Raw genomic sequence first — 15,455 nt, 5'->3', positions numbered from 1 at the left:
CGAAGTTTAGAGGTGAGCTCTGTATCCCTTCTTCTAAGTGTTGTGGGCAGATTTGTTACAGCCTCTCACATATGTCTCGTGAAATGACTACAGTAAGAAAATTAGAAGCTAATACAAAGGTTTTTACTAAGAGACAATCTGCTGCAGAAGTTATGACTTTTGTTTTATTGATAAATAAGAGACAACATGAGTTTTGCATACCTACAAATGGATCTACTGACATCTTCATAGGTATGCTAAATTTACATCTACGTCTATACACATACTTCAAAAGCCATTGTATGGAGCATTGCATAGTGCGCTCTGGACCACTACTGAACATTTTATTTCCTATTTCACTGACAAGAGACTTTGTAGATGACGATGCATTTGGCTACTTTAAGAGAGTCTGAAAGTGAGGAGGCATCATATGACACAGGTAGAATATGTTCTTAGCAGTCTCTCATGAGCTAAAAGTGAGTTAAATATTCTAGTCCTCTGGTGCAAGTTGTAACAGGTATTAAGCTGAAAGAGCAGATTTTTTCTTGTTTTTTTTTTTTTTTTGCCTGATGACAGGACTCTTAGATACTTATGGCCTCTGCATATTGTAGTGCATTTTCACAACAAGTGACGATACTTCTGTGATGTATCCACACATTTTTTCTGTCTTTGAAAATAATTCATAGAATAAGGAGGAATCTACATTTCACGTGATAAATTCGAAGTTATCCATGTCTTGTATAGGGTAAAGTGGATTTTTTTTAAACTGGGGAGGGTCTCTGTTGGGGGTGGAATTACCGTTAGATCTATACGTCCAAGCCAACCTGCTTGTCTTGCAGAGTGCTGCAGCCAGCAGCAGAGGTGCTCATGGGGGGCTTGGCTGACTGGAAGCCACAAATTAGCCTGTGATGACTGGTCACACGCAAAGAATGCTCTGACTTGTTGACTCTCGACCACAGCCACAGCTCCCAGTGTCAGAGCCTTTTGGATGGCTGAGTAGCGAAGTAATCAGTATGCCAGTTGAGTGACAACAGAAGTGGATGTGTGTGTTGTGTGAAAAAATAGCGAGTGTTTGGCCTGGACGATTACTCCGATTATTCCCACCATGCAAATTGATCAGTTCTCTGCTTGACAGTCACAGTGACAGTTTTTCCAGTCTTTGAGCATCTGGTTCAGCTGGAGATGGGCATGCAATTATGGTCACGTGTGTGTGTGCCTCTCTTGACTGGTGCAGCAACAGCTAACCCAGCAGTCGTGGATGGCATGCACTTTGTAATCATGAGTATGTGTTATGAGAAGACTTTATCACCAGATATGTTTAGTGAAAACGTTGTGAAACTACTTGAGTTCTAAAACGTTGGTGCTTACAAGACCTCGGATATATTTAGTGCCACAATCTGTTTGTAGCGAAAATGTAATTATTTGATTTGTAAAATCTTTGTGTGTGATTCTCAAACGTTGAAAATATGTTTTATCATGCAGGTGGTGAGTGTTTTAAGCAGTCTATATGACTCCTGCAAGGAGTTACGCAATTAATTTGATAGGGTAGTGCAAATGGACTATTTCCTGCCATTTTTGATACCACAACTGTGTCAGCTTTCCCTTTGTCCTCAGCATTGGCCTACAGGAACACAACATTCTGAGGAGGGATGGGAACCTCCATATGTGTGTTTGGACACATTGGTTCATGCATATGTTTACACAAGCAGGAACAAACCACTTGAGAGAGACAGAGGCAGGAGGCGAGTTTGGAAATTCTCAAACCCAGTGGTTTGTTCAGGGGTCACGAGAACAAATGGAGGCACTCTGGCAGGTAGGCATGTCACCTTGGTCTATAGGTTTGATGTGTAGGTGTTACTACAGAAAGTAGCCACTTGATAGAGAGCAGAGATGTTTTCCCTTGTATTGAATATCAAAGGACATCGGCTTCTGGTCCATGGTCAGTGGTATACAGTATTTAATATGGCGCTTACAGCTATTACACTATGGGAAGTGGAGACAGAGGTGGGGGTGCAGTTGTGAGCTCTCCCCAACTGGGAGAGTCCGGTGTATCACTACGTGATTAAATAAAGAATATCGAAATTGAACTGAACTATATATTATTGACATTGATTTGAATTTTGTGTTGAGAAATTCATCCTCTCCAACACAAACTGAGACTTTTCCCTAGCAATTTCCAGATGTGTGGTGGTGAGTGGAAAGTGGGGGAGAGGAAGGTAGGGGGGTGGGGTTTCTCAGGATGGGGAATATTGACTCAGAACTGAACTTAAGAGGGGCTGACAAAAAAGTCCCCATTTGCACAGAGTGAGGGTGGGAGGAGGAGCAAGAGGTGAGGGAGATTTCTCAGAAGGATGGATTACCTCCAGAGGATCATAAATCAAACCATAGAGGGTCAGGCCGGCCGGGGTGGCCGAGTGGTTCTAGGTGCTACGGTCGCAGGTTCGAATCCTGCCTCAGGCATGGATGTGTGTGATGTCTTTAAGCTAGTTAGGTTTAATTAGTTCTAAGTTACAGGAGACTGATGACCTCAGAAGTTAAATCCTATAGTGCTCAGAGCCATTTTGAACCACAGAGGGTCATAATATCAGTTAGTATAACAGTAGGTGAGAATAGGGGCGGGGAGAGGGATGAGAGGAAACTGCTTAGCCGAACAATAGGTTAAGGGACCCTGGGGGGTGAGGAAGGGTGGGGTTACAGGTTAAACCACTTAGCAGAATAATAAGTTAAACGACCCATGGTCTGAGAAGGGGTGGGTGTTGCATGAAAAACTACTTAGCAGAATAATAGGTTAAGATCATAAATCAATCAGCTGTCATATTTTAATTAATTTGCATATCGGTTTGATATCAAAAGTGACATACAACCAACCTTATTCCACTACTAAGATCTAATTTTAATATGTGAAAGTTTCTTGTCTGAGAATAATTTTGCATTTCTTTGTAGAAATTTTTAAAGTTCATACCTGATTTTTTTTTCGAAACTCGGTCCAGCTATGCTTTTCAGAAGCTTATGTGATAAGTTTCACATTAAGCAAACCATTTTTATGCTAACGCCTTTAGTGAACTTGTTTGTTTTGCAACCTCCAGCTCTTCATAACTTGGGCTACTCCTGTCATCTCTTCATGTCTATTGCACTGTAGACAGTCGGTAACTTATTTAAATATTTTATTTCTTATCTTCTCATCAACTTTTTTTTACTGTTGCTCACTTCAGTGCAATACAAGCTTCTCTTGGCTGTGGGAGCAGAAAACCTGCTGTTCTGTCCCATCTTCTCCTTGGATTGATGCTCCCTCCCACTGATAATAGTAAATCTGCTTTCCATTGTTTAACATCGACGCGCAAGTCGCCGAAGTGGCGTCAAATCGAAAGACTTGCACCGGGCAGATGGTCTACCTGACGGGAGGCCCTGGTCACACGACATTTACACTTATTGTTTAACCACCCATTTAATTTTATAACATCGTTCAGCAGAACTGTAACTGAGATCCTTCCACTTGTTTCTCCCATAGTTTTCCCACAGTCCACGTTTTACTTCCATACAAATTCTGTGCTCCACATATGGAGTATCAGAGTCCCAGTTTCATGTCCATATTCAACACCAAGACAGCCCTTTCTTCCAAGAAAACTTTCTTTCATTGAGTCCACCTTATTATGATCTCTTCCTTGCTTTATTGATCTTGGGTGCCCTTGATTCTTAAAGAAGAAAGTTCTTTAAAAAATATTCAAATGTGTGTGAATTCTTAAGGGACCAAACTGCTGAGGTCATCGGTCTCTAGACTTACACACTACTTGAACTAACTTATGCTAAGAACAACACACACCCATGCCCGAGGGAGGACTCGAACCTCTGGCGCGAGAGGCCACGCAATCCGGGACATGGCGCCTCAAACCACACGGCCACGACAGGGTGGGAGTTCTTCAGTTCCCTCCTTACTGCATCCTCCCCCAAATCAGTGCTAAGCGAATCACTTTCTACTAATCTTCATCACCTTAGTTTCCATTTTCTTCGTTCTCGACCCGTATTTTGTGGTAAATATGCTGTCAAAAGCCACACCGTTATTTTAAGAGCCCTCGTTATTTTATTTTTTTATTTTAGTTATTTTATTTTACTTTTTTCGCCAAAATACGTATTTCATTTTCAGTTCTCACTATTCCTATCCGTTACTTTTGTGACTTCATTTCTATTCTGAAAGACTCTTTCACTTCCTCACAGCTTGCTCAGTATATTGCCCTTGAATTCACGTATTCTTTAGGTGTTCTCGGAAGTTTTTCCCTCTGAAATACCTTTAACGGGCTCCTGGCCTTTCCTCTATTAATCTCAAACACACAGCTAACTATCCGCTACTTTTTTTTCTCAAGGTAAACTTATCATAATTTGTGTTTCCCTCTTTCCAAACATTATTGTAGACAACATGCTTTAAGCATGATATATATGAGACAAGTCATTCAATAGTTTTCACGTTTATACGTTCGAATCTTTATCATAATATTATGCTAATCCATTTCTGTGAACCTGATCGGAAGTAGGTCTGTGTTCGAACACATTAGACAGTAAAGAGTTTTATGTGTTTTCGATTATAGTAACTCTGTTACTGGAATGCCAGCTTCATTGGAAATCACTCAGTACTTTGTCGAATTCTGACATCATTAATGGATCGTCTATTTGTTTCACATGTAGTTGCATCTAATCTTCAGACATACTGCAGGTTAGCTATTATCCTTCATGCTGAGTTTCCTTGTATTTTTTCATCTACCCACTCTTCTGGATATAACATAGTTTTCTCATCTGCACCGCCTACGTTACAACCTATGCTTTACACTTCTCTGATTTTACGTCTGCATTTCTTGTATTCAGCATCAAATTAAGACCCCCTCTTATTCAATTTCTATGCACATGTGTCTCATCTATTCTGATTTCCTTCTCCGTTTTTCCCGATTATTTTATTTTTATAAGCCCTATAAAGCTGACATTTATTTCAGTTTTTTATCTTTAAAGTGTAGTATCTTTAAACTGAAGAATATTTAATCTGTTTTGATTACATTGCTTCTACTTGTGTTGCATCTATTGTTCCACTACACCGCTAATATCTCAATTATATCGTTATTGATTAGATTCTACTCTTGTTTTACTGGTGCATACTCAATGGTCTTATGTTGCCATTTATTTACAGCCTCATACAATTTTCGCGTTCCCTCCACTTTCTTAATGTTTCACCTTATCATGTACTTACGTGTAATATTTTTCATTTGAGCATCGAATTCCTCTCTGCTAGATTTTATATTTACACCTCATGGTGTTTTGCAGTCTTGTGTGTAGTTCATTCTGTGTAGTGTAATTCAATCGACATCATTTCTGGATCTAGTCTATATATACCTGAACCTACTGAAAGCTTTGAAGAGAGTGCTGGGAAAAATTAGTGAAAATTCATTTCAATACTCTATAAAATTTTTCTTCGTTCTCATTTCTAAACTCCATGTCTTCTTTTACGATAATTCGAGCAAGGATCTTTTACATTATCTTGTTTTGTTATGTTAGGATGGGACAGAAACACCTAGCTGATGTGCTTGGGATGACACAGAACATCAGATTACGTGATTATCTATGATTTCTGAAACACACGTGTGAAGCACTGGCAACAATGTTCCTATCATAAAATGTTTCTGAACCTCTTGAAAACAGAAAGTGGGTACTTCTACCAAATGGTTCAAATGGCTCTGAGCACTATGGGAATTGACAGCTATGGTCATCAGTCCCCTAGAACTTAGAACTACTTAAACCTAACTAACCTAAGGACACCACACAACACCCAGTCATCACCAAGCAGAGAAAATTCCTGACCCCAGCGGGAATCGAACCCGGGAACCCGGGCGCGGAAGCGAGAACGCTACTGCTCTACCACGAGCTGCGGACATACTTCTACCAGTGTGCACTTCAGTGTTGTTTGTGTAAAAGGCTACCACCTAGCAAGTGTGGTGTCTGGCGGTGACACCACAGTGTATGTACACTGAGGGAACAAAAGTCACGGGATATCGATAAGCACATTTATGTCTGGCGACAGTATTGCGCACAAAAGGTATAAAATGGCAGTGAATTGACGTTGAGTGATTTATGTGAAAAGGTTTTCGACGTGATTATGGCCGCACGACGGGAGTTAACAGACTCTGAATGAAGAATGCTAGTTGGAGCTAGACAAATGGGACATTCCATCTCGTCAATCGTTAGGGAATTCCATATCCCGAGATCCACGGTGTCAAGAATGTGGAGAAAATACTAAATTTCACGCTTTCCTTCTCACCGTGGAAAACACGGTGGCCGATGGCCTTCAATTAACGACCGAGAGCAGAGGCTTTTGCGTAGAACTGTCAAAGCTAACAAACGGGCAATACTGCGCCAAATAACCGTACAAAGCAACGTGGGATGTACGATGAACATATGCGTTAGCACAGTACGGCGAATTTTGGAGTTAATGGACTATGGCAGCAGACGACCGACGTGAGTACCGTTGCTAACAGCAAGACTTTGCCTGTAGCACCTCTCCTGGCCTCGTGACCATATCGGTTAGTCTCTAGACGACTTGAAAACCTTGATCTGGTCAGAAGAGTCCCGATTTCAGATGGAAAAAGCTGATGACAGAGTTAGAGGTTGACGCAGACCCCACGAAGCCATGGACCCAAGTCGTCAACAAGGCTCTGTGCAATCTGGTGGTGGCTCCGTAATGGTGTGGGCTGTTTTTACATGGGCTGATCTGGGTCCTCTGGTCCTACTGAACCGACAGTTTCCAGCCATTCATGGACATCATCTTCCCTAACAAGGTGGAATTTTTATGGATAACAATGCTCCATATCACCAGGTCGCCATTGTTGACGTTATACCAAATTTCAGACGTTACCTCTCACCATGGACAGCGCAGTGGGCGACGGGCTTCACTTAACGACCGACAGCAACTGCGTTTGCGTAGAGCTGTAAGTATAATACTGCGTGAAATAACAGCGGGAATCAATGTGGGACGTACGACGAACGTATCCGTTAGAATAGTGCGCCGAAATTTGGATTTAACGAGCTATGACAGCAGACGACCGTCGTGAATGCCTTTGCCAACAGCATGACATCGCCTGCAGAGCCTCTCCTGGGCTCGTGACCATATGGGTTACATACTAGACGACCGGAAAACAGTGGCCTGATCAGATGAGTCCCGATTTCAGTTGATAAGAGCTGGTGATAGGATTCATATGTGGCGCAGGCCTCACTTGGCCATGGACCCAAGTTGTCAGCACTGTACAAGCTGGTGGTGGCTCCATAATGGTATGGAATGTGTTTAAATGGAATGGACTGGGTCCTCTGGCCCAACTGAACCGATCATTGACTGTAAATGGTTACGTTCGCCTAATAGGAGACCATTTACAGCCAAACAATGGTGGAATTTTTGTGGATGACAATGCGCCTTGTCAGGGGCCTTCAGTTGTTCGCAATTGGTTTGAAGAATATTCTGAACAATTCAAGGGAATAATATAGCCACCCAGATCGCCCAACGGTGGATCCCATCGAACGTGCACAAAATCCTGCACGAGTAACACTGTAGAGGTAACATGGATCAGTATTTCTGCAGGGACTTGCAGTGCCATGTTGAGTCCATGCCGCATCAAGTTGCTGTATTACACCGGGCAAAAGGGAGGTCCTCTACGATATTATGAAGTATCCCATGACTCTTTTCACCTCAGCGTATGACTGTGTACAAAACATCAAATACAGTGATAAGGAATCTTGAAAGAAAGTATACTTTATGAAAGTTTATGTAATTCACTAAGAGGACTAAAATTTGTTCAAGGAAATCTACCTACTGAAAATTTATTTAATTCTTTATTTATTTTCATTATTACTTATTTATTTTCATTATTTTCTTTGGAGTTTAATTTTTACATCATTGAATACGCTTGAAAATAGATCCGTAGTCAGAAGTTAACGAAAAGGAATCACAAATAGTATTTTTAAATTTCTACATTGTAAAGAAAGTTAAACATTTAGAAAGACTTAACGCATTCCTACCGTTTTTCGGATTGTTAATTCCCGGGTTCTACAGTGCTTTGTGGGGGTTCTCAATAACTAACCATAGATTATGTTATGAGTTGCGAAAGATGAGGATAGTCATGTGAATAAAATACTGTATTGTCCAAAAGATTCCTGGTTAATGACTATATGATACAGAACCAAACACTACAAACATTTTCGTAAAGATGCCGATAAATTATGTGTGGCACCCTTCAACACCGTCACCTTCCTACAGCCAAAATTATATTTACTGCGAATGTTTTCCTTTTTTTTATTTTTTATTTTTATGTTGCAAAGCAGCTAACATATACAATAAATGAGACCAAGATTATGAACAACGTATATTCTAATCCTCTTTTCTCTTTGTTTAGGTTATTCTGGGCAGTCTGCTGTCTGATGTCTTGGTACGCATCAGCGCTGCTTATGGGTTCCTCCTGGTTTCAATTTCAGAACAACGCCATCAGCTTCGCAATGGAAACCACATACCTGGAGTTCCATACGCATTTTCCTATGGTAGCCATATGTGAAAGTTCCTCCCGTAATCGTACGAACGAAATCGCCGAGAGGTAATTATGAGTCCATGACTTATATATGTAGACGTACTTGATGTTAGATTTAAAAAATAAAAAAAAAAAGGAAGTAGTCGAATTAAGTCGGGTGATGCTGAGGGAATCCGATTAGGAAATGAGACACTTAAAGTAGTAAAGGAGTTTTGCTATTTGGGGAGCAAAATAACTGATGATGGTCGAATTAGAGAGGATATAAAATGTAGACTGGCAATAGCAAGGACAGCGTTTCTGAAGAAGAGAAATATGTTAACATCGAGTATAGATTTAAGTGTCATGAAGTCGTTTCTGAAAGTATTTGTATGGAGTGTAGCCATTTATGGAAGTGAAAAATGGACGATAACTAGTTTGGACAAGAATAGAATAGAAGCTTTCGAAATGTGGTGCTACAGAAGAATGCTGAAGATTAGATCGGTAGATCATATAACTAATGAGGAGGTATTGAATAGGATTGGGGAGAAGAGAAATTTGTGGCACAACTTGACTATAAGAAGGTATCGGTTGGTAGGACATGTTCTGAGGCATCAAGGGATCACCAATTTAGTATTGGAGGGCAGCGTGGAGGGTAAAAATCGTAGAGGGAGACCAAGAGATGAATACACTAAGCAGATTCAGAAGGATGTAGGTTGCAGTAGGTAATGGGAGATGAAAAAGCTTGCACAGGATAGAGTGGCATGGAGAGCTGCATCAAACCAGTCTCAGGACTGAAGACCACAACAACAACATTGCCAAACATATTTCCTGGCCCTTCCTAAGATTTGTATCCATCACTTGATCAACTATTTCCACTATACCAATGTTTTTTGATGTGAGAAATGCTGACTAGCACCGTGGTTCGGAGTAATCGCTAAACTGAAGGTCCCTCTATAACTGGCTGAGTACGTCAGATTGTAAATCGGAGGAAGGCAACCGCATGCCACCTCCAATAACACCAGGCCCAGTAAAGCACTGGAGTGTTCACACCAATCTGTGGCTCGAAATCAGCTTTACCTTTTGCTTGCCGTATGTGACTACGGTAGCTTAACGTGAAATTCCGTTGATCTCAATGCATAATATGGTTAATGTGTTACTAGAAAAAACTGATTACTTTTTATTATTTTGTTACTCTTTACCTGAAATATTCTGTAAAGTTTTCTGTTCTATGGATTTTCATAACTGTCACCTTTTGTCACAAATTCAGTTTTTCCCTATTTGTGATTATCAGGATGATTATTATGGTTTTAGGGACCTGAACTGCTGGGTCATCACTACTCTCGTGCAAAATAAATAGATTCAAATGTGTCCGATATCGATTAACGACAACAAAAATCTCCCAAAATCGAACAGCAATAGAAACGTCCAAAATAAGGTTTAAAATACACTGTAAGACAAGGAAAATGACACACCGGAAAAGGGAAGGGGAACGAAATGAAATTTAATGTGCTGAGAAGGTATGTATTGTTAATTCAGCAGTTACAGAATCAAGTTAAGTTTGCAAAGAACTTGTCAATATAACCCCACTTACCATTATAAAGCTGTACCGCCTTTATTGGAAAGTGTGTCATACCGCCGTTGTATGCTCTCCTGAGGCCCACTGAGCCACTACTGTTGTAGCTGGCACTTGACATCGTGGATGCTGGCACTGGGACTTAGTTGACTTCTGAGCTGCTCCCACACTCATACTGTCGAGGACAGATCTGAGAATCCCACTGGCCATGGAAGAACCTCAGCATCAAGCAGAAAGCAGAAGTAGTATGTCTATAGAGACTCGGATTCACGTAAATGTGGCATAGAACCTTATGTGGTTATAAGGTGTATCAAGTTGCGTTAAGATGTTTGAGTGAGAGAAGTGCAGAGACGGTGCCGTATGTGTTATTCGTATTAAGGTCGTTTGCAAGTGGTGAAAATTGACAGTAATGTCAAGCTAATACTTTCTCAAACTAAATGGTTCATATTTGGTAGCATCTAATAAAAGAAACAATCGCATAAGTTATACTGTTGCACTTGATACAAGTGGGTTCTGTAAGTTATATACAACTAAATACACCTACTTATGAGACAATAAAATGACTTGCAAGAAATTGGAAATTAAATGTCAATTACTAGTACGTACGCAGTTCCGCACAGTCATGTTTAAACTTTTCTACTTAGGTCAAGTTTTTGTGTTTAAGTACCCGCCAGGGTCATTTATTCCATATTTTAAGTATTTGTTGCACCTTATAGGCCGATGTTGGTTTTAAACATACTAAAATTTAAGAAGCCCGTGTAATGGCGGATCAAATGGCGGTCAACGATAACCCTTTTCGCCCCCACAGCAGTTGTGCTAAATTGCGGGAGAACTTCAAATAAGTGGCCTATGGAGGTTATTATCGAATAAATGAATACATATACGCCTAATGTGGCTTTAGAATGTATTAAGAAACATAACCATGATACATTTACCACAATACAGACATATAGGTCCAGATAAGAACAATTACTCTTATAACAAATGAAACAAAAGTAGCTCGATACGACATATGAGCCACAAGGTCAAAACCAAACGAGCGATAAAGATCAATAGAGAGAGATTCCAGTTGTGAGTTGCTATCTAAACAGTATCCACAACAGCAGAGTGTCTTATATGTCTGCCTGCACCTATACCTCCTTGATTGTCTTTCATCTAATTAATATCTGACGTAATTACACAAAATATTCGTACATCAGAATTTGTCCAATTTTTATACGTTTAAAACTTTTGTTTGTTGTTTTTAATGTCACTTTTTCTATACATTATGTACGATTTATTGAATTCACTACCCATGGTACGCAACACTTGCGGTACCGCTGACTTCAGGTTCAAGGGCTTTTGCGGGTTCACTACATACAGGAGCAATGGTTACACAGTCCAACGCAGTGGAAAGCCTCGCTCCTTTTCAGTAACCAAGCTCTATCTCTCTCCTTCTCTTCCCTCTCTTCAGCCGATCTCTGTGTAGCATTTAAATGAGTCAGGCTGTCACAGCATGGTATTAAAATGAGGTAACCAATTTTAATGTAGTTGTGAATTTACACAAGCTTTATCTGAGTTGGGGACAAATCATAGATATGCAGTGTTTCCGAAAAACGTTACGCAAGCTTCCCTTGAATTGGTCTCGTGTTCAAAGATTTTTACCTAAACTATCGTTGCATAAAAATATAGTCTCGTGTACACACACACACACACACACACACACACACACACACACACACACACACACACACACACACACAAACGCACCTCTATGTTTGGAGGGGCAATGATGGTCATTTTGTAGAACGACATACATTCCCCTTCTCGTACAACCAATTTCTGAAGGAGCAATGACGCTCATTTTACTGGGCGACCACTGTACGACCTTGGGTGACGACCGTTCCTCTCCTTGAGCGGGAACAAGGAGCCACAAATCTCCCCCTGAAAGGAGGCAATTTGGGTAATCTACAGGGTTACAGGGAAAGTAATCCAGACATTGTGTGGGAAGGCTTCATTTCTTTTTCTTTGCTTCACACACACACACACACACACACACACACACACACACACACACACACACATATGCAGGCACACACACACACAAACTTGTGGGTGAAGATCAATTGACTGGACTCTAGTAAATGGGACAATGATCGACAATTTAGAGGGTGACCACCATTACCCTGTATACTACTCGACAGGATAATGATGGGCAGTTTACAGGGTGACTCATTGGGGGCGACGGTGTCTCTGATAGAGCAGCTCCAACGACAAACCACTACAGTAGGTCTTCCAGCTTTTATAACTCGCCACCATGTTGAGGCAGAAGGAAAAAAAGTGATTGGTAAGCATTAGTCAGCAACTCCTATGTTGCTGACGCAGAATCATATGTCCTGTTGCCCCCAACATTCGCGAGGAACGTGATAGTGGTTTAATACAAGCTCCGGGATACAATATATCAGGAGCCTGATTCTGAGCGTGTTAATTTTCTGCGATAGAGAACAGGTGCGCATAATCAAGGAACTCTACATCCCTGTGCTGTGGCTGACGATAATTTTGCTGTAGATAAACTGTTTTTCGCTCTTTACGTCACACGTAATAAAAAACGACTCACATTTCACACACCACCACACTCGTAAGCAGTGGACAAGGTAGACCTCCCAGACGGGCATCGCAGTCGCACTCTATTAAAAGTCCTATTCGACCCATATTTTCATTCTCCTGTGACATCAAATACGATTCCTGGTTCTCGATACCCAGTACTAAAACAAACACCACATAGTACACACAGGTGTCTCTGTTAATTGTCGTTGTCCGTGATCCGTATAACGTTCTGCAAATTTATGCGCCATTTGTCTATCATTAATTGCCCCAAATTAATGCAAGGAGTTGATAAACTCCAAGAATGAAGCTTAGCCATATTTTAAAAATAATAATAATTTAGGGAATAGTTTTTCTCTGAGCTAACATCAGATAATATTGTAACTAGATCATCACATTTCTAGAAGACTCCAATATGCAGGGTGTTTGTTTTAAACTGAGACAACTAAATATCTGCAGAACGAAACATTGTAAGAAAAAAAATTTCTAGGTGAAAAGTTAATATTAGTTAATGGGACATCAGTCTGTGCTACATCTGCCACCTCCTAACCATCTCTCCTGCAGGGTCGACGTTGTGTTTTAAAATGGTAACCCACCCTTTCTTATGCATATTCGGATTCTACATAAAAAAATGCGTACAGTTTACTCAAACCATTGTTTCCCATTCGTAGTAGATGCCGGTATAAGCGATATGTATCTAGTGTGCCTGTTTTCACAATGGAAAACCGACACATTTGATTGTACATTTCATTTACATCGTAAATGTAAACTTTATTGTTCTAAGGGTAGATATTCATGTTAGAAAGGAGGAAGAAACAGACTCATAAGGCTAATGATTAGGTTGAAAGGCTCAGTCCTTTCAAGAACCTGTGCCTGAGGATCAGGAGGTGCATAAAGATGATGATACTTGTAACACAATGACTGTTGACGTGAAGGGCACAAGTGGAACTACCAATCAACATATTGAGTGTGGTAGTGTTGTATGTGGATTTCGTGTGGGCATAGTTTTAGGGGTGTGTTTACTGAGAAAAATGCAAGGGATACTTTTTTTGCAAAGAGCAAGTTCCGAATGTACTAAAGCATATGAAGCCAGCTGGTAAACAGGGAAGAATACCGAGCATGAGAAATGGAGAAGATCCATCTGCTGCTACGTTTGTTAAGGAATTTCGTAATTCTATTTTGCTACTTTGTTGCGCTATCATTCAAAGTAGCACTTATATTATTGTATAGCCAATGAACCAAGTCGTTTATGCTAAATCAGAATACGGAAAAGTGGAGAACATTGCAGTTCTTATGTCAATCTGTAAAACAGTGTCAAAATTCATTTGGGAAAAATGTAAAAAAGTCACACTCTGAGGAACAGAGTATTCAAAGGAAGGAGGAATGTTACACCATGACTTAGCTTGTACGATGAACGGTTCTTGTCTCAATCAGTTCAACGACGTCTTAGAGAGACAAGCATTCGTCAGCCTGAAGTACAGACACTTCAAGAAAATGTACTGAGAGTGGAAGAGCACTCGTTGAGGACATTGACAGTGCACAAGATGCGCACTCCTGAAGTTCAACGTTGTGAAATCTTACAGGTACGGCAGGGCTTCTGGAGAAGCTGACCACACAGAAAGAAAATCAGGCCGAATGAAGTCGCCACTGCCCAATGACGACGCCCTGCTGCTCCAACCTGCTGTGATTTCCAGGGTGAGAGTGTCCCTGTTCAAGAAGTACTAACTAACCACTCACATATGTACCACCCAAATCAGAACCTCATTCACGGATGTTCATTATATCCAACAGTATGCCCTGTAATGTAGTCTACACTAAATGAAGACTACGAGATGCATATCATTTGCAGCACAAGATGACAGTCATCCACCTTCCACAGTCTTCACCATCAGTAGCTGCACACTCCTCCTGTGCCGAAGAGTACATGCAGTCAACTTGATTCTTTCCCTCCGTTGGGTCAGGTGGTGGGTGATAACCTGCTGTTGCCGGTCGCCTCCCAAGTGGACCATGAATTTGACCCTGAGCCAACTTGCTGCCCAGCTACGCTGTCACTGTCATCCAGTCTGTGTGGACTTGATTGTTACTGACTATCGTCCAAGGTTCAGGTGCGTGCCATCCTCTTCGGTCATGCTGGTCGCCAGTTTGAACACCAGTGTGTTGTCGCTGCAGCCACTGAGCAGCCGAGCCACGATAAGCCGCCATGGTCATCCCTAACTGATGGTACGGTGCTTGCTGCTCTAGCCGTGCAGACGTTAGCAGCTGCGGCTTCCTACCGGTGTTGTCTGCCAGGCAGGTGAAACACACGCTGACAAGCCGTGGGCCACTGACCACCTACGCCACTGAGTTCAAGGACATTCTCCCTGACTATAACTCCAGACTTGTAATAAAGAACAATTATAACCAGGAACGGTTAACTGATGGTTCACTGTATGATCCAGTCACCACCACATCTACAGTCCGTACAGGCAGGCAGTTGCGCTCTATGCTGATATGCCATCAGCCAGTTCACCCATCACTGTAGCGGACTCATGTCGTGACCCTTGCAGTACATTTCAACATGCTTCATATTATCTGAAAGCAACGCTTCAGACAAACACAGATAAATATCATAATGCTGACATAATAATAAACTTGACGCCATCATGTTTCAAGCTTACGATAAGTAATACGACTATTAATATGTTAAAAAATTTCATTACATTACAAAATTTGAGAAATACGTTCACTTATAGCAAAACTAAAACCACTTTGTCGACTGACCGGCTGTCTTTCTTTTCTGTAATACTCTTAGTTAT

The 15,455-nt window shown here is 41.1% G+C and overlaps 1 protein-coding gene across 1 annotated transcript in view; it reads left to right on the top strand.

Annotated features, from left to right (window-relative positions):
• Positions 1-15,455, top strand: part of LOC124606007 (sodium channel protein Nach-like) — a 209,455-nt gene that overhangs the window by 42,153 nt on the left and 151,847 nt on the right. Inside the window, exon 2 of the mRNA XM_047137970.1 lies at positions 8,397-8,591. Within this exon, the coding sequence (XP_046993926.1) occupies positions 8,397-8,591 (195 nt within the window). The remainder of the gene's footprint in view (positions 1-8,396; positions 8,592-15,455) is intronic.

Source organism: Schistocerca americana, chromosome 3 (genome assembly GCF_021461395.2).
Source record: "Schistocerca americana isolate TAMUIC-IGC-003095 chromosome 3, iqSchAmer2.1, whole genome shotgun sequence".
NCBI lineage: Eukaryota > Metazoa > Arthropoda > Insecta > Orthoptera > Acrididae > Schistocerca > Schistocerca americana.
Note: the sequence above shows the minus strand (reverse complement) of the source record. Positions and strands in the feature narration are given on the sequence as shown.